The following is a 20,952-nucleotide window of genomic DNA, read 5'->3' as shown; positions in this document are numbered from 1 at the left end:
CCAGTGGGTTTTTGTTGGCGTCGTGTGTGTGTGTGTGTGTGTGTGTGTGTGTGCACGTGTGTGTGTGCACGTGCGCGTGTGTGTGTGTGTGTGTTTGTGTGAGTGAGTGAGTGTGTGTGCCTGCATTTTGGTGTGATCATGCAGCAGCTGCCAGTAGTCCTGTCGGTCACACACCAGGACTTTCGCGGCCTTTCAAAATAAAAGCCCAAAACTCTTTCAAAATAAAAGCACTGAAAAAATACCCTTAAAACTGGCACAAACGGACGAATTGTCTACACTTCGACACACGCGCCATCCCCGACGTGCACGAGGGGGCGAGGGCCCGCCCAACGCTGCTTGCAGCTTTAATTCTAATTTCTGTTTCAATTCAAAGACAAGGTAGGACTAGGAGCAAAGTTTTAATAGGAGAATTTAAGAACCTGAGTTTGATTGGTTCTCAACCAGCAATCATTATGCTAATTTGCATTGTATTTTCTGTTTTTTCTCGTGTGATTACTCACTTTTCACAATCTAAAATGGAAGCAACTGACATAAAGTTTGTGTATCCATAATGAATATTATACTGAAATACCAAAGCTATCATCTGTTTTAGTATTTCCTAGAACCAGGGTTCAGGGCAGAGGACCAAAGGATTCCTCAGCACTGAGCAGCATTTTCTCTAAACCTTTCCTGTGAGCACCTCAGCTACTAGAATGCTGAGCTCATTTATCCTACAAAACACAAATTCATAATTTGTTTGAAATGTAAACTAAGGTGCTCCTGCAAAACATCTAACATCTTCACCAGTCCTCTCATATTACTATTACCACGTTTAGTGAGAAATGTATGCATTCCCCTCCCCTGGCCGTTTGATCTGGGTAGCAGAGAAATGTGTAGCAGGTTAGCCTAATTACACCTCCTGCTATGAGGGGCTTCCTCCACTGCTAATTAGTTGTCTAAACGCTGCCTGTGACTCATCAGCCACGCACATGCTTATCTGATTAACTGGATGGAACCACCTTGAGTGCCAGTGGGTATTCTGGCCTACATTTCGAGCATGTAAATATTTATTGCCAAATTATACCACCACCCTGGGAATATTGGCAATCTGCTCTCAAGGTCTCTATGAGAATATTTTTGGGCACACGCTGCAAAATATTTGATAATAAAGGGGACTTTTCTCTAAACTGCACATAAAACTTGACTGGCCTACTAAAAACAAGCCACATTGATAAGACTATACATACCTATGGGGGAGATTATGTTTTCAAGTCACATATAAGACCAATTGATACTGCTGGCTCATAATTCAACCTTGGAGCAAAGGCATACATGGCACAGGTTTCACCTCAGCTGCATGGCAGAGGTCTGATGGATGGCCAGGCCTGGTGAAGCCTAACTGACAGGTGGGACAAATAGGTAACCCATGACCAACTGGAGGATTTGTTGATTCTGCCTGGACTCTGGATAGCAGGTCAGGTTTACAATAGTCTTCAAGTTCAAGTTCTGTCAGTCAAGGTATAATTCAGAACTGAGACATTTCAGAGGTGAGAGGCTCCTTAGTAATGAGAGGTGAGTTTATAGGAAGCTCTTTGTGATGAATTTTTATACTTCTGTTACTATTACATTGTACCTTTAAACCAAGTACAACATGCTAATGTGCTATGGCTCTATGCTTGTACTTAATTTTTGAACTGATATTACCGCAGCAAGCAGAATCTCAATTTCAAATTGATCACTCCTCTCTTCCAATACATATAGTGGAAACACCATCATTTCTTATCAGCTGAATTCCCAGTGGTCTCTCTCTCTCTCTCCAGCTCAGGGAGTGAAAAATAGTTTAGTCTTTAACTGAGCTGCCTTAAGGGGCAACAGTTCTAGAGGCAAACAGAGGCACTCACTGTAAACAGGATTAAGGCTAATACACCGCAGGGCCAAATGAAAATGTTACTATGTAAAATGCAGGGTAGACTGCATAAAATATCATCTTGGCTGAATATTAACTCCCATTCTGACATATTAGCCAGCTATTATTGGGTATGATGTAAATGAATTTCAGTGAAAGAGAATATGTATTAAGAAATAATACTTTGGCACAATAGAAGTGACTGTAAGGTGACTGTAAGCCTTTCCAAAATGACAGAGTATGTAGCTGACACAACACCAGTGGTGTTGAAATTGCAGCTGGGTTTCACTCACTTATGGCCTCCACAAACAGCTCAAAGAATCGGAAAGGGAACAGCGGCTCTGGCAGCTCACGGAAAAACAGCTTGAGTGCGCCGGTGACAACATGGATGTCCTCCCACTGGCTGCTGTCCAAGTTAAGCTCCTCCTCTGGGATAACACCAAGCAGGCCGAGGACAGGAGGGAAGACAAAGAGAAAAACATAGTTTTAATTGGTAGAATTAGCGGGGGCTAATTAGTATGCTAATGTTTACCTGCTAATAGCGCTTGCTTGCTAACTGCTGGGCCATCCTGGCTACCCAGAGGTCTGGCACCACATGTTTTCACTCTCCATTTGAGGCAATATAACCCTCTACTGAAATCATTCAGTTTTAATAGAGCTGAGATCAGAGAGGACCCCTGGTAGTGACACAGACCATCAGGTAGATGAGCAATTCAGAGGAACACAACTTCGCAGAGCCACAGGAGGGAGGCTATGTGAGTCAGAGCCAAACTGACAGGCCTGGAGTAACTTTAGGATGTATATTGTGCTGGAAATATGCCAGCCTTCACCTACTGAGACAATTACCCTTTACAAAATTAGAATAATATGATTTTCCAGGGACTACCACATAGTTCACATGTAAAAAACATTTTGGGCTTGGATTTAAAATATGGTACCTTTATTTGTAAAGTAGTGAGTGTTTTTAAGCTTTAAATCACACCTGTATTCAAGTATTCAGATTCAGTATTCAGTATTCAATTCCAAATGACATTTATTCTTAAGTGAGGGTAGTTTTCTTCAAATACCAGAAGCCTACATGTTCAGTCAGTCAGCCTCAGCTAGTGGATACACTGGATACCCATAGGCTCATTCTAATAACCCTTGAGCATTATATCGTGTATTAAGCTAGGATATTTAGCCATGGCACAAGGAATCACTTGAGAAAATCTGTCTTTTCTTTTGAATATACTTTAAGTTCAGCTGAGGGGTGTAAAATAAAATTAGTATGAGTAGACAACTCAAAGACAGAATATGTCCTGTGTAGTTTTTTTTTTTTTTTTTTTTTTTTTCATCATATGGTTTGCAATATGACAAATGTGGTTAGCCCTCCATTATGTAAATTATTAACAAATATTGTAATCAAAAACAAACAGGCTGGACAGAAAATAGGCACATGTTGTCACCGTGCCGGAATTCATGGAATGCTGAAAATGTGGGTTTTGTCACTCTTGACCACTGTCTTATGTGGTCAGGTCTGTTATAAGTACCACTATCACCACTGTTGTCATGGAGTCATATATATATATATATATATATATATATATATATAAATGTGTGTGTGTGTGTGTGTGTGTGTGTGTGTGTGTGTATATATATATACACACACACACACACACACACATTTATTTCCTTTATGTGCATTGGAACAACACAAAAAAGCAGAAGAAAAAAGCCAAATTTGAAAAATAACTGAAACCAATCACTTCCTATAACCATCAACAAGCTCCTTACACCTCTCAACTGGAATTTTGGACCACTCCTCTTTTGCAAACTGCTCCAGGTCCCTCAGATTTGAAGGGTGCCTTCTTGCAACAGCAATTTTGAGATTTCTCGATAGGTGTTCAATGGGATTTAGATCCGGACTTATTGCTGACCACTTCAGAACTCTCTAGTGCTTTGTCTCCAACTATTTCTTGGTGCTTTTTTAGGTATGTTTCGGGTCATTGTCCTGCTGGAACATCCATGACCTCAGGCACAGACTCAGCTTTCTGACAGGAGGCCCTACATTTCAGCCCAAAATCTTTTGATAGTCTCCAGATTTCAAGATTTGCACACAGTCAAGGCACCCAGTGCCAGAGGCAGCAAAACAACCCCAAAACATCTTTGAACCTCCACCATGTTTGACTGTAGGTACTGTGTTCTTTCTTTTTTCTGTAAACAGTAGAATGACATGCTTTGCCAAAAAGCTCTACCTTATGGCCCTTTTCCATTAGTATCTACTCGGCTCGACTCGGCTCGACTCTACTCGCCTCGACACGGTTTAGGTGGTTTTCCATTACAATTGAGTAGCACCTCGCCATGGGTGGAGTCGTCATAGCAAGGTGGCGCACCGTCCAGCTCCCTCTGGATTCTTTGGGCTGCCACCAAGCTCAGAAAAGTCTCCACCTCTTCATTTGACCACGGTACCGGTTTGCTTGCCATTTTCCAACTTTGACAACTTCACTGACGATCAATGCGCACAGCCCTGTTGCTGTTTTTTTTTTTTTTTTTTTTTTTTTTAAATGTCAGGTTTCGTTTTCGTGCAGGAGTCGCTCTCGTCACTCCCTGTCCAATCAGTTGCCTGCACGGCGTTTACGTCACATTTTCAGCTCGACTCAGCTCGCTTGGAACCCCGACTGAGTAGGTCCCAAAATGGGACCTGCTAGCAGGTACTACCACCAAATGGAAAAGCTCTTAAACCGAGTAGAGTCGAGCCGAGTCGAGCTGAGTAGGTACTAGTGGAAAAGGGGCAATAGTCTCATCTGTCCACAAAATGTTCTCCCAGAAGGATTGAAGCTTACTCAGGTTCATTTTTGCAAACTCCAGTCTGGCTTTTTTATGTCTCTGTGTCAGCAGTGGGGTTCTTCTCGGCCTCCTGCCATAGCGCTTCATCTCATTCAGATGATGACGTATGGTCCGAGCTGACACTTTTGCACCCTGAGTCTGCAGGATAGCCTGGATATGTGTGGAAGTTGACTGAGGATGTTTATCTACCATTTGAACTATCCTACGTTGCATTCTTTTGTCAATTTTTCTCTTGCATCCATGTCAAGGGAGATTAGCCACAGTTCCATGGGTTATAAACTTGAAAGGTTTTGAGATTGTTCATATTTTTCCACAATTTTGCTTCCGAAGTCTTCAGACAATTCTCGACTCTTCTTTCTCTTCTCCATGCTTGGTGTGACACACACAGGCACACAACACGAAGGTGGAGTCAACTTTTATACATTCTAAGTGGTTTCAGGTGTGATTTCTATATTGCCAGCACCTGTTACTTGCCACAGGTGAGTTTAAACAAGCATCACATGCTTGAAATATAATGATTTACCCACAGTGTTAAAAAGGTGTCAATAATTTTGTCGAGTCCATTTTTGGAGTTTTGTGTAAAATGATGTCAAATTTGACATTTTTCTTTTGCTTTTTTGTGTTGTTCCAATGCACATGAAGGAAATAAACGTGTGTACCAAAACACATTTGTAATTGCAATAATTTCTGGGAGAAAGTGTGGATTTTCTGTAAAAATTCCAGGGGTGCCAATACTTTCATCGATGATTGTAACTACAAATTTGTTCTTGCACATTGTGTTCCATTGAGGCAAACATGCAGTACAAGGACACATTTTTTAATGTTAAATTATAATTTGAACAACTGAAGCTGTGGAAAGCCAGAGTGAGAAAAGCATTCTCATCAGCCAACCTTGATCAACTATGAACCGCAGCTTCTGGATGGTAGCTAGATTTCCACTGACTCTGTAAAGGCCATCGACTTCCAAGCCTATAAAATATAAATATTAAGAATCAGTGAAATGGCATTTGAAATCAGAATCAGAAATACTTTATTGATCCCTGAGGAGAAATTGGGTATATTACACAAATACATGGAAATGCAGAAGAATGTACTAAATATGTAAGAAAAGTATGTGAAGCACAGTGTAAAACAGAATATAGCCAGCATTTTAAGTGTGAGAACAAAAATGATACTATGTAGACAATTCTATTATTAATCAGACTGGCTCTTGGTTTCAGATTAATATTGTTTAATGGTATTCAATAATTTAGTGTGACCACAATACAGACATAATGTTAGAGGACATAATGTATCAGTAAGATATTAACTACAGGTTACTGATGCCCATACTAATTGCTGTTTATCATGGATAATAACTAAAATAAATCTTGTCATTGTTCACACTGAATGCTGTAGAATAAAATGTCAGTGAGCCTCATCAGGTGCTGAGATGAACTGAGACGCCATGGGCTCTAGTTTCGCAGACCAGGCGAGGCGGGGGCGTAGCGCAGATGCGCTTCGCCAACTGGGTGTGGCCAGGCGGATTTTCCAAGTTTGGCACGCCGTTCTCGGTGGCACAAGTACTCCGCCGTCCCTCCTACCGGCGGAGGGGAGGAGAGAAGGCGTGGAGTGGGTTTGACACAGCCGATTCACATGTAACCAATCAAATGAGCCCCTGTCCTTGCCTTTAAAATGCGCTGCGTGAAGGCGTAATGAAAGTTTACACAGCTGACATGGAGGTCTATTGCCGCAGGCGGAGCGGAGCTCAGGAGACAGGCGCGGAGCGGAGACCGGCGAGCAGTGCGGACACGTCACCAAAACCTCACAGGCAGGCTTCCGGAATGTCAGACACATGAACAATGCAATAAATACCGAAAAAAACACTATTCAATGCTACGATCACAATCAGCACATATATATATATCTCCATATCAACTGTCCCGTCACAACTGATGTCAGATCAAAGGAGGTTGGCACCGTTTGTGCTGATTGTGAGGTTTTGGTGATGTGCGCCAGGCAGCCAAACTTCGACTGCGCCGGCTCCGCTCCGCCTTGCGCTGAAAGTAGACGTGGTTTCAGATGTCGAGCTTTTGGCGCACCTCGGCGAAGCCTTTTGGCACGAAACTGTCACTGCGCCAAGCTGAATTTGTCGGCACCTCCCCCCGCTGCGCCGCCACTCCCATCTCGGCGAACCTCCGCCTGCGAAACTAGAGCCCCATATAGCTTTGTTTCATTGTGAGATTTTGAGGACTACTTTGATTGTAGAGTAGGTTTGCCATTTTGTGCTACATCCAAAGACTCAAGATGAGACTGCCAAACGAACTCAATACCAGTCAACAGCTTGTCATGTTTTCACTGTCCCCACTCTAAAAATGAACATTGTTTTTATGTAGCATTCAGTGTAACACAATGTTTGTATGAATCACATTGATTTACTGAAAACTCTTACAGTTTACCAAACTGTTATAGGTTCATAAAACATACCTTTGTATACACTGTATTCCTAAAACAATCTCACCTGTACATATGAATCCATCCAAATTTAAGTTAGACCGCTATATTGGTTTGATGATATTGACCTACTCTTAAATATCAGATATTAGCTAGCCACACCGTGTATTCCACCTCTGATAAGATTTGACATGATGGAAGTTCCTCGACGACCACCACTGTGGTTTTTAATTGTATCAAAAACCTACAATGAAATTTAATTTTCTTGGCACATATTATTAACTAACACATGAGGAATTTCACTAGTCTAAGTCAGGGGTCCCCAAACTTTTTCCTGTGAGGGCCACACAACCTTTCCCTTCTCTGATGGGGGGCCGGGGTCAGTTTGTAACAGAAAAAGTGTGACGATCGCAGGGGTGCCTAAACGTAAACATTTATTGTTTTCCAGAAAGCCACACATAACCAAATATTAATAACCCTTTCCAGGATCTTCACAGAAAAAAAGTCAGGAAATAAATAATAACACTATTAATGAAATAAATTACACTATTTATGAAATCAATAAAAATCAAATAACCCTCTATGGGTTCTTCACAGAAAAAAAGTCAGGAAATAAATAACACTATTTGTGAAATAAATAATAACCAAATAACCCTCTCTGGGTTCTTCACAGAAAAAAAAAGTCCATGGAACATTAACTTTCTGTTGTGCCGTGCACAATCTTAACAGGTAAAAGTTCAGCTTAGTTGTCAGAGCAGAATCTCTTACTTAAATGCAGGGACGGTTTTTGCTATGGGCAGTGTGGGCCAGGGCGCAATCTACTTGGGGGCGCACGAGAAAAAAAAATTCGCCAGTTTTCTAGACTACCATATAGACCCGCACATGCCGTGGAACCGGGGTACCATCAGTTGGCATCAGGCGGGCCGGCCGCGGCACCGGCCGGTACCGCGCCCCCCGGTCTGGTCTGCCGGATCTGACAGGTGAGCGGCTTAATGAGGGCCAGTGCCGGCTCACCTGATGCCAACTGATGCTGCCCCGGTGCCGCGTCCGACTGGTGCCGCGGGGGCGGGGGGGTTGGATTAGTAACATGAAAGGGCGCAAGCCAGTAATATCGCCTAGAGCGGCAACATAGGCAGAACCGCCACTGCTTAAATGACTCATATGAGCAGTCTCTCAAAGTTCTTGTGTTCCTTCCTTATAATCCTTTTGTAGGTCCCAGTAGGCTTATCACGTTCTATGCGTGTATTAGTCTCGATCGCGTGGCCAGACTGAAAAAAAAAAAAATCATAATGCGTCTCTGGTATTGTTCAGGGGGCTGGGCCAAATGTGGAGGCGGGCCGTATCCGGCCCGCAGGCCGTACTTTGGGGACCACTGGTCTAAGTCATTAGGTTAATTTAGTCTAGGTTTGAGTCAGGTTTGAGTAGGAGTCATCCCATTGATTTAATTTCCCATGACAGTGTAAATGCTATTTAAGAAGCTTTTTAACCCTGACAATAAAATTCTGATAAAACAAGGATTTTTTTTTTATTAATATGAAAATGTATCAATTTTGGCAGTGAATATCAGTACAAAATATGAGTTAATGATTCAATACAAAAATATCAGTATGAGACTTCAAAAATCTGGCAAACTATGATCTAAATATACCCAAACACAGGGCAAGCAAAAGATAAATATATTCCATGAGATGCCTGTTCAGTTCCTGTGGCCCGAGGCATTAGAATAGGCCACCATCATTTTAGAGACACTGTTCTCACAATAACGTACTACTGGGCAGAGGTGGCCATTAGTACGTTATTTTCCTCTGCCCTTTATATTGATTGCACTAGTCAATGTCCACATTTGAAGCATTTTACACCAGCGCAAAATGTGCCATTGTCCCTGCTGGGGTAACATTAGGATATATTTGGCATGGAAAGTAAAGGATGTCTTGTTTAAAGGGTCTTTCCTGCTACACTATATTACCAAAAGTATTCGCTCACCCATTCAAATGATCAGAATAAGGTGTCCTAATCACTTGGCCTGGCCACAGGTGTATAAAATCAAGCACTCAGGCATGCAGACTGTGAAACAAGACATTTGTGAAAGAATGGGCCGCTCTCAGGAGCTCAGTGAATTCCAGCGTGGAACTGTCATAGGATGCCACCTGTGCAACAAATCCAGTCGTGAAATTTCCTCGCTCCTAAATATTCCACAGTCAACTGTCAGCTCTATTATAACAAAATGGAAGCGTTTGGGAACAACAGCAACTCAGCCACGAAGTGGTAGGCCACGTAAAGTGACGGAGAGGGGTCAGCGGATGCTGAAGCGCATAGTGCAAAGAGGTCGCCGACTTTCTGCACAGTCAATTGCTACAGAGCTACAAACTTCATGTGACCTTCAGATTAGCCCAAGTACAGTACGCAGAGAGCTTCATGGAATGGGTTTCCATGGCCGAGCAGCTGCAGCCAAGCCACACATCACCAAGTGCAATGCAAAGCGTCGGATGCAATGGTGTAAAGCACGCCGCCACTGGCCTCTAGAGCAGTGGAGACGCGTTCTCTGGAGTGATGAATCACGCTTTTCCATCTGGCAATCTGATGGACGAGTCTGGGTTTGGAGGTTGCCAGGAGAACGGTACATTTCAGACTGCATTGTGCCGACTGTGAAATTTGGTGGAGGAGGGATTATGGTGTGGGGTTGTTTTTCAGGAGCTGGGCTTGGCCCCTTAGTTCCGGTGAAAGGAACTTTGAATGCTTCAGGATACCAAAACATTTTGGACAATTCCATGCTCCCAACCTTGTGGGAACAGTTTGGAGCGGGCCCCTTCCTCTTCCAACATGACTGTGCACCAGTGCACAAAGCAAGGTCCATAAAGACATGGATGACAGAGTCTGGTGTGGATGAACTTGACTGGCCTGCACAGAGTCCTGACCTGAACCCGATAGAACACCTTTGGGATGAATTAGAGCGGAGACTGAGAGCCAGGCCTTCTCGACCAACATCAGTGTGTGACCTCACCAATGCGCTTTTGGAAGAATGGTCAAAAATTCCTATAAACACTCTCCTCAACCTTGTGGACAGTCTTCCCAGAAGAGTTGAAGCTGTAATAGCTGCAAACGGTGGACCGACATCATATTGAACTCTATGGGCTCTAGTTTCCCGGCGCAGCGCAGGGTGGCGCAGTGAGGCGCACCCCGCGCAGAGCTAGTTTCGACCAGCGCAACGCGCGAGGCGAACGGTTTCCAAGTTTCGCAGACGGATCTGCGCCGAGATGGGAGTGGCGGCGCAGCGGGGGGAGGTGTCGACAGATTCAGCTTGGCGCAGTGACAGTTTCGTGCCAAAAGGCTTCGCCGAGGTGCGCCAAAAGCTCGCCTCCTGAAACCACGTCTACTTTCGGCGCAAGGCGCAGCGTGGCTGGCGCAGTGGAAGTTTGGCTGACAGGCGGGCAGTGCGCACACGTCACCACAACCTCACAGGCAGGTTTCCAGAATGTCAGGCACATTAACAATGCAATAAATACCCACAGAAACCACTATTCAATGCTACTATCTCAGTCAGCACATAAACGTATCTCCATATCGACTGTGCCGTCACAACTGATGTCAGATCAAAGGAGATTGGCACCGTTTGGCAGCGTAATGGAAACCCAACCTGATCACCTGTCAGTCAAACAATGTGTCCAGTACGGTGATGTCTTTTTTCCAGTTATGGTGTCTGGCGCTGCCCCTGTTAACTACACAGTTTTTCTTCCATATATATTTAAATATTCCACTCTGGGTTTTCGTTATCCGGTAATCACTGGACTATGACTGGTAAAATCTGCCAAAGTCCGGTAATTTTTAAATGTCCGGTGAAAATATTCACAATTTGAATTTTATTAAAACAGTCAATTTCCACGTAATTTTATTTGTAATTAAAAAAAAAAAAAAAAAATAGACTGCGTGAGCCCTGTCTCCGGTATACCAGAGAGAGACAGGGTTTTTTTCTGCAGAACCGGATCAAAACAGCGCAGCAAAGTTGCCTGGGGCAGAACAAGGTCACAAGACTGATGCGCATTGCAAGTTGCGGAGAGACACTTGAGACTTTTGATTTTAATTCAGCTGCTGAATTAAGTTTTTATTGCATCTATTTGATTTCAAGTTGGCAGCACGCCGCGTTATTAAAATGATATGAGCCCGTTTTTTTGTTTGCAAATTGTAGTTGCAATTGTATGCAACGTTCATGTTAAAAGAGCAGGCTTGTGCAATATTTATTTATTTATTTTAGACGTTACGCACGTGAGTCAATTGACGGCACTAATTTAATTTGATACAGCCTGCTTTTCAATAAAAAGATTACGCTATAAATTGACATGCCTTGATATCATTCTTATATAGCCTGCATATAATTTTAAGCTCAGTAAATTCAGATAATATTTGACCGGAATTTCAAACATTTGTCCGGTAAATTGAAAACCTGCCGGTCGTTGTCCTGTGCCAATTTTTTCTAACGGAATCCCTGATTTGCCCTGCGATGGACTGGCGACCTGTCCAGGGTGTTTCCTTGCCTTCGCCCTATGAGCGCTGGGATAGGCTCCACCACCCCCCCGCGACCCTAGTGAGGATAAGCGGTTTAGAAGATGAATGAATGAATGAAACCCTGATTCCACACATATCGAAAATGTAAAATGCATCGGTTCCTTGCCAGACACTGGGCGTTTAGAACAGCGAATGTAAAAGCTTTCATGAACCGGATTTTGTTTTAATCTCTAGTGTGTTGTTGTATCAGTAAGTGATGGAGTCGAAAGTTGCAAAACAAACATGTAGGCTATTTATATGAATATGGCGAGGATTATCCTTTGAGGTAAAAACATTCATTAAAAATGGGGGCTTCACAGTAAAATTTTTATTTGCTTGTAAAAATCAATAACTTTAACAGACGGTGACAGAGCTGGAAAAAAAGAGATGCGAGGCAGGCAGGTAATGGAAAGACAGGGGACTCAGGAATTTAAGGATAGATGCATGGATGGATGGATGGGTGGTTAGATGGATGGGTGGACAGATGGATGGCAGGTAGCTCCAGCAACATTGCAGCAGCCAAGACTGGCCTCAGTGCGTGTGTGATGCGGCTGCTCTCTTCGTCCATGTCAAATGTGTAGACTACCACTACGCCTTCGCGCAGCGCATTTTAAAGGCGAGGACAGGGGCTCATTTGATTGGTTTAAAGTGAATCGGCTGTGTCAAACCCACACCACGCCTTCTCTCCTCCCTTGCGCCGGTAGGAGGAACGGCGCAGTAGATGCGCCAAGGCGCACGGCGTGCCAAACTTGCAAAATCCACTTGGCCACACCCAGTTGGCGCAGCGCAGCTGCGCTGCGCCCGCGCCTCGCCAGGTCTGCGAAACTAGAGCCCTATGGGTTAGGAATGGGATGGCACTTCAGTTCATAGAATGAGTAAAGGCAGGTGAGCGAATACTTTTGGTAATATAGTGTATGTTCAAAGGTTGTCTGCTCTTTCATGAACAGCACTCAGCATGAGTTTTACTTGTTGAAAAATGTATTTTGTTACAGGCCAAAGAACAACCTGGATCAATAAAAATAACAGGGCTCTACATAAATAATTGCCATAGTTTCAAAGGACTCTTAATAACTATTATTTTCTCAGAAAGTTTATCAGGCCGCCACAATTTCACCCCAAGATAAGTAAAAGTCCTGAACAAATGTTCAGCGAAAACCACAAACAGAACACTATGCAAAAACATAATTCAATCTCATTTTCAGCATGATCTAAACAGTCTGTAATGGACGGCATTCTGGATGGGAACCAAAAATGAGTGATTTGGGAAGCTGGGGAGTGGTTTCCTCAGGGTCCAGCCTCTTTGCCTCACCAACTATGTTAGGAGGCCTGGGAAATTGTTGATCAGACACATTGTGCTGGAACACTAACACAAATACATTACACTAATACATTCTTCAAGGCTTTTCAAAAATAGATATTCATGCAGTTTAATCTCTTTCCTTCACAAAATAAAAGAATGGCAAATCTTAGTTTTCAACAGAAATGTACAAGAGTACATACCTCGTTTTTCAACAGCTTCCAAACAGGACTTAACAAACCTTGGCACAGTGGTTCCTTCACGTTCACAAAGTGTCAACAAATGGCACCCAAACACTCGATCTGGGAGACAATGAAGTGTTATATAAACTTAAGCAGAAATTTGTGCACAATGTTTTTTTTTTTTTAATTAAAAACAATTTTTTTTAGTCAGACTTTCTAACTTTGAAATCATATTTTGTAACCGTGAATCTGAAACTTCTGTGGCTCAAGTACATTGTTTTTGTCAGATCTCAGCTTTTATTGCAACAGTAAATCTGCAAATTTTAACAATTTTAAAAAGTTCAATATCCAATATTGTGTAATTGAAAATGTAGTACAGTTCCATAGCAAAATGTATTTAAGTGAAATCACCAACTTTAAAAATTTTTTAAGTGTAACCTCTCAAACAAAATCTACTACAATACAGCAATGTGTGTAAACAGAGTAGTTACTTAAACTTGTACAAAAATACTGACATTTTTTTCAACTGACCCTTGTGTCTCCCACAAGATGTAACTAAACAGGAGCGATGCATCATTTGCTTTTCTTGCATGAACATCTACTCTACTTTTGTCAAACTAACTAAAAAAAGGCTCACTGAACTTGTCCCAACAGGCAGTAAATTACACTTCCGCTACTAACTTCATCAAGCCAACAAAGAGTAGAAAAGCCCAGGCCTTAACAAATCTAAGGTCAGCCAGCACACATGGAGCAGGGAGATTTTACACTTGGTGATGAGGCTCTTGTCAAAGGGCTTTTGCTCCAGCATTTTGCCTTCAACAGTACCTTCTTTTCAGCCTGTGCAATGTCAAAGATCGCCCCCTCTTGTTTACACAGTAGAGGGGAGGGTGTGCCAAATACATAAATGACTTTGAGCGAGGCACCTTCACATACAAAATACACTTCCCCAGTGCTTCTCAGATAAGGGAGATGAGTGAGCCTGTTTGTGAACGTGGGTGGAGTGTGTGTGTGTGTGTGTGTGTGTGTGTGTGTGTGTGTTTGGAGGGGTGGGGTGGGGGGCAGAGAAATGAAGCAAAATAACCCTTCCTAAAGGAATTCAAATAACCCTCCCGTCACATGGATTTAATTTGCATTCTGAAGAATGATATGCGGAGGGTGGGGGGTTGGGGGGGGGGGGCATTTGAGGAAGCACACTCTCTGAAGTGGCTTGCCCACCAGCTCTGCCAAAAAGGACAGTCTGGGGGCCACCTGCCCCATTCCTTAATCCACAAATATTTCATTTATTCCGTCAATAATGTCCTCTCCCTTTGATCTCGCATTTGTCCCGTGGACACAACATTAAAGGGTCTCCTTGAAGCTGGGGGAAATTCCAAATACCGTTACCTTCTTCTAAGGATTGCAAATGTGCTTAAATATGCCCTTTAATGGTGCATTTTCCTTCAACCATGAGCTCAATAAATTAGTTACCCCTTTGAGGAATGGCTTCTCTGCTAGCTGCTTGGATTGGCGTGGTTTGTTGGAGTAAAATACAGAGTTCATTTATCTATTTCTGTTGTTCTTTGATTTTAACACTTGAAGAGGAGACAGTTTTCAAATCACTGTAAGGACGATTAGAAGTATTTCCAGGGAAATAAATAAATAAATTCTAAAATAAATGTTCTCTTAAAACATCCTACACCACTCTTCAGAAAGTGACATAAGCCAAAAACTTCAGTCTGATGGTTCACTACAAATTCATATCAATAAAAATAAAAATAAAAAACATAACACATACATCATAAAACAGAGATATTCTTATGAAAAACATTACCTTTGATGATGCCTTTCTCTTGTAAGGTCTTCATGGATGGTCGTCTAATAATGAACTTCTTCAGTCTGTTTTTTACTCCATTTTTATCTGCACTGTCTGACATGCTGTGTTTCAGTTTGGAGCTTGTGAACATGTCTGTAGACAGGCAAACATAACAAACAAAGTTTTAGATTGATATTACGGAGACAGACATACTTCTGCATTCTAAAACTGGGCAAAACATTCCCTCACAAAATTGATAAATAAAATCTGCATAAAACATAATTTTGGAAAAACAAAACAAAACAAATAAAAAACAATAGCTAAATTAATAAAACTCATGTCCATGAATAAGGTGCCAAGACACGCAGTTTCAACAATGACTTTATATGGTTATATTGTACTCTTGAATAATTAATCCATAAACTTAGTGAATGAAATGTGTGATGGCTATATTCCAAGAAGTCAAGAAGTCATGCCCTAGGGCAGTGATTCCCAAACTTTCTCTGCTGGGCCCCCCTTTGTTACGTAAAAAAAATTTTGCGCCACCCCACCCCCCACAATCCCATATTTAACAACATGTTGTTTTTTTTAATTTTTTTTAAATTACTTATCAAACACACCTAATGATTCAACTACCATGAATGAGCAGTAGTATGCATGTGATAACATAGATTGAAAAATAATCCAAAGTGATACCTCTTCTCTGAATAGACAAGCAAAGCCAGTGTGCTGCTGTTAGCCAGTGAAAATAGAGCGGAGTGGCAACTCTTCGTTTTGTTACACAATCTACGTCAGTGCGCTGCTGTATCCTGGAAAGTTTCTTTGCCTTTTCGACTCATAAGGTGCTGGTACAGTTGTAATGTTTTTTTCTTGGTGGTGCAGTTGCAGGTGACACGACTGGAGGGGTTGCGCCACCCAGATTTACTTCCCTCCATGTATTTTTCCCCAGACTTATGGTCATATTCCACACAAAAACAGCATTTCATTCAAATTATGTCAAATTTGGTGATATTCCGCGTTAAAAATAGATTGCGTTTTATTTGGCTAATTCCGTGATCGCTGAAATTATAGGACCCTACAATGTTAACATTAACGATAACATTAAGGTGGTTTTCACAGGCTTGAACAAAAAACTAGATTAAATTTCATCTTGCCTATAGGCACCTTTCTCTCGCCCTTTTCTCTCCCTGTGCGAGTGCACAGCAGTAGTAATCAAACAGGCGGGTGATGACTCTGGTGTTCATTTTTCAAAATAAATTTAATTGCAGTGTAGTGTAACATTTCATGATATTTAAATTATCATTTCAAACTGATTATAGTAAGTATATGTGCGCAAATATAGGCTATATATATGTGTAGCCTATATATATCCATTTAAAATTGTTTTAACATCAGGAAGAAAAAAAATCAGCATTCCGAAGGCGTGGCGACTTTTATTTTGCCGTGGCGGTGCGCCACGATGAATTACTTGTAGCAGAAACCCTGCACACATCCATCTGGAGAGAAAAGCGGACTGTCAAGCACCTTTTCATTAAGCTGCTCCTCTATGTCCTTTGACACGTCATGAATCCTGATGGCGTTGTTGGACAGAGGAATAGCCCTTAGTTTGCTGGCTGTACTCATCAAGCACAATTGACACCATGTCCATAGCACACAGAAGTATTAATTCCTCCGCTACTGTGTGCGGTTTTTACACTGTGCCACTCGGTAGGCAACTTTATAAGAGGTGAATTGAGCGTTTGCCGGCACAGATGCAGCTTTAGTAAAGAGAGACTGTTGAGCACGGCAGTTTACGAGTTTTTGTCTGAAAAACTCAACTGGCTTGTCTTTGTGCTCTGGATGTTTTATCTCCAAGTGGCGTCTTAGTTTGTTCGGCTTCAAGCTGTCAAAAGCTAGCACGTTAAGACAGACAACACACTCTCTCCTCATTACCCACCATTGTACAGGTGAAGCCAAATCAATCACATAAATCAATATAGGCCTAGTTCAAATAGTTAGTTAGTTAGTTAGTTATTCCTTTATTTCAGACCCAGGGGATCCATATCACAATAAAAAAAAAAATATATATATATACACAATACATTCATCATGTCTTCCTTTTAACTAAAAGACGTTTTTGTACCTTGTAATCAGACATAGGGATGTTTATTTACCTTAAGTTTCGGAGGTAACTTCCTCCTTCAGAAAGGTCCAACTGACAGCTGGAGCGGCACCTGTGAGATCTGGAAGACCTGACCTGACCGGGTGGCCGCGCACGGTGCGGTGCCGGCGCAGTGCAGGCCGGCACCAGGTCTGCCGGATCTGACAGGTGCGCCGCGCACACAGACTGCCGTACTTTCATTATAAACCGACGTTTGTTTATATGCGGTTGCAGCAGCACAACTGACAACAACACAGACAACATGGCTGATTATTGATTGCGCAACACGGCGATTCGCCGGTAATCGCGCCGCGCACATTAAACAATTTTGCGGAGGAAGGAGGAAAGTTGCATGATTTACACCGTATCCACGTTCGCGCTGCGTGCGTGACCATGCATGTGCTCGTGCATGAACGCTTGGGCACGGTACAAACATGAGGCTACTCACATGTAATGTGAGTAGCCTCTAACTCATTCATTTCATTGGATAATATGCCGGTGGGGTGAGGTGGAAGTCCCTGATTGATCGAAAAGATTCTTCTGATTGGCTGGGCCTCTTGTAAAAGTGCAGTGGCGGTTCTAGACCAATTTTACTGAAGGGGCCTGGCTGGGCCCAGGGGTTTTGTCAGAGGGGCACATTCAACCCGGGGCAAAAAAGACAAAAATTCAAAATTATATCTGATTTTTTTTTTTTCATAAAACTAATGATTACCCATTGTAACCAAATTGAATGGTTCAAAATATCACATTTGAGACACAAGTAGGAGACAGAAACAATGGAAATATCCTATTTTTCAGTGTAACCTTAGTACAGACAAACTCCTCACTTAGTAGCACTTAGTAGCTAAACTGCTTCTAAAATCTTTATTTCGTCAACATCATCATCACATCATCCTTACATCAGTCTTATCATCTTCATCAATAAATCATCATCATATTTACACTCTGAAAGCTTATTGTTACCTTGTAACAATAAAATATTTTTCGTGGTAGTCGTTTCTTGCTTCTGACTGCCTCTCGTCGGGTGGTTGGTAACTTTTCGAGCTTGCCGTTTTCACCATAGATCAACAAAACTGATTGCCATTTCCAGCGGTGCAACGCTCTAAAGCGGCTTTCACATACACGCGCATGGCGCAGCCATTCATTGTGTATGTGATCGCGGAGCGCGAGGGCGCACCTGTCTGCGTTAAATATTTAGAAATCTAAATGACTGACATCATGAGATATGCACTACTCTTGCAAAGACAATGCAGTATAGTCATGCATTTATTATAAATTTCCATGTGAAGTCACACGCACAACAGGTAGGCTAACAGGTGAAATCAGATGAAATGAGAAAAAAATATAGCCTTCTTTCATGTAACATAATTTATTAAGAAGCATTAGTTCGGCTAATCCATAAATTAAAGAATGAAGAATGAAGCTGCTGTATATTTACAGAGAAAAAGCGCCAGAACGGAAAACTACTTCCTAGCGTCTGTTTCGGTTGGGTAGCAACCAGTGCCACATACGTGCACGCCGCGCATGCGTGCGCCCTACTCTGCACGCGCATACGCGCTGCTCTGCGCAAGTCTGTGCCATATCCAGCGCAGAGCGCGGCTCAAACCGCACTATGGGAAAGCCGCTACACAATTTCTTTGTTCGGAGGGGGGGCCACAGCGGGGTCCAGACTCAGTGTTACGGGGGCACTGGCCCCTGCTGGCCCCTCCCCAGAACCGCCAGTGTAAAAGTGTCCCAGCCACCGCCGCCTCTGCTCTGCAGGCATAACTTATCGATCACAAGTGGCTTTTCTCAGGCTCAACAGATAGATCACAGATAAACAGAACCGGTTTTAGTCAAAAGAAAAAAAGGCTCTTGATGAGCACTTTAGCGTGAGAAATCGGAGGTGTGGCGTGAGAGCATGTGAAGCCAATCAAATGCGTGAGTCTCACGGCCAATGCGTGAGAGTTGGCAGCTCTGTTATTTATTCATTCATTCCCCCCCCCCCCCCCCCCCCCCTCTTAAAACTAATCTGACAGAGGCATGACATTTGAAGTCACTGAAGGAAGTTAGCTTTTATGGATTTTCTTTTGCATAATGGAAATAAATAGGCTAAATAGAGTCTGGTCACACCACTACTACCAGCCTGGGTTCAAATTTGGCTCAGACCCTTTGCTGCATGTCAACCCCTCTCTTCTCCCTGCCTTTGTTGTTTCTCTCCACTGTGAATGGCTTATAAAGTGAAAATAACCAAAAAAAAAAAAAAAAAAAATCTTTAAAAATATTTTCTAATGTCTGTTCTCATGTTTCTGCATTAAAATACTGGTTGAACCAAAGGCAGAGGCTAAAGAAACAACAAGACACTGAATCTTGGCCTCCAGTGTCCCTCATCTATAATTAGGAATTTATTATGATCATCCAACAGCAATAATATTCATTGTGCTGCGCCAAAGGTGACAAGATTGATTTGAACCATTGACACGGATTACCATAATTGCTACTTGACACATGCTGACATAATTATGATTAGCATGTTCTTGTGTCATGGTTCCCCTGCCCGATTCATAATCAAAATCAACAGTCAGTACACATTTTGGCCATGTACTTGTGAAACATAAAAAGTGTCATAAAACATCAAGAAAATCTGTCACACCACATCACTTCACTAGGAGACAAGCATGCATGCAGAATGCCTGCTGTGTTACAAATCATTCTTCCTCATATATGGGAAATAACTTTCCATGTATGTGGGAACACATATTACAACCTATGTAAATTTCAAGTATTTTTTTTATCCTTTGGCATTATGGTGTTGAGGTTATTAGAAACAAACAAATAAGAAAAAATGTAGTATTGGAGGACAAGTGACACAGCACCAGCATAAAGAACTGATGCCATGCAACCCTATAGTCACTCCTACACCAGCTGGTGCTGGTTCATGGACCCAGAAGCCATTCTAGATGTTGCTGAATGCAGGTACTGTTGACTACTGCCACATTTAGGTTATTAGAAGAAAGAAAAGAACAGGGCAACATCTTGTGGTTACAACTTGGAAGCATGTGTTTAAGACCCAAATTCTATTTATGAATTTTAAGCTTAATAACCAAGTTGCAGCAGATATTGCTGTTTTCATAAATAGATCATTCCTTCAGGATTCCTAAGTCTAACACTAAGTTTGAGAAATCTGTTTTAGCAGTGAGCTAATGGAGTATTATCCTCAGGTGAACCATTTCTTCACAGGATGGCGTTATTTCTGCAGTAAATTCCATGATTGCAGATCAAATTTCTGGACAGTCTAAATGAAGTTGATTGTGTTAGTGTGAATATAACTGGTAATTTTAATTTGGACTGCTTACATTGGTGGTTTTGCTACACTGTTTGCTGTATGTGTTGACACGCTTCCAAAATTTGTGATGGCAAGTGGGAGATATTAAACTTACTAAAAAATCTCATGTGATAGTTGTACCACATTACCGCTCACAGGTTGACATGACAGGGGTTTCCCAGTTGGCTGCTTCTGGTAGATGAAGGATGCACCCTGATGTGAATCAGATATAACTATGCCATCCTGCAACCCCTGATGAAGGCTATTGGGGTGTCAATTTAATTTTTAATAATAAAGCTCTGTTAACTGTTCTCCAAGATTAGGTCAACTAATTTATTCGCATAGTTTGGAGGAGCTGCAGGGATGCCACAGCTTTTTACCCTTTTTATTTTCATTCAGGTTAGTTTACTGTCATTCAGCAACCCTCTTCAACAAGCAGTGTAGGAGTCCCAGGGGACATTGGTCAAAGGCTCCGCCTGTGCTTATAGAACAAGGGTTAAAATATCATAAAATTTGTTCTATCTCACAAAGGCTCCACCTTCTACTGGATTCTG

General features: G+C 42.2%; 1 protein-coding gene across 1 annotated transcript in view; it reads right to left on the bottom strand.

The window, feature by feature from the left end:
* arhgap15 (Rho GTPase activating protein 15) overlaps positions 1 to 20,952 on the bottom strand; it is a 94,405-nt gene that overhangs the window by 48,738 nt on the left and 24,715 nt on the right. The window contains exons 8-11 of the mRNA XM_030081389.1: positions 14,973 to 15,107; positions 13,184 to 13,282; positions 5,603 to 5,680; positions 2,179 to 2,313 (exon numbers count right to left, since the gene is read on the bottom strand). Of these exons, the coding sequence (XP_029937249.1) occupies positions 2,179 to 2,313; positions 5,603 to 5,680; positions 13,184 to 13,282; positions 14,973 to 15,107 (447 nt within the window). The remainder of the gene's footprint in view (positions 1 to 2,178; positions 2,314 to 5,602; positions 5,681 to 13,183; positions 13,283 to 14,972; positions 15,108 to 20,952) is intronic.

The sequence above is a fragment of the Myripristis murdjan genome, chromosome 21 (genome assembly GCF_902150065.1).
Source record: "Myripristis murdjan chromosome 21, fMyrMur1.1, whole genome shotgun sequence".
NCBI lineage: Eukaryota > Metazoa > Chordata > Actinopteri > Holocentriformes > Holocentridae > Myripristis > Myripristis murdjan.
The sequence above is the reverse complement of the archived record's forward strand: the minus strand, read 5'-3'. Positions and strand labels throughout refer to the sequence as shown.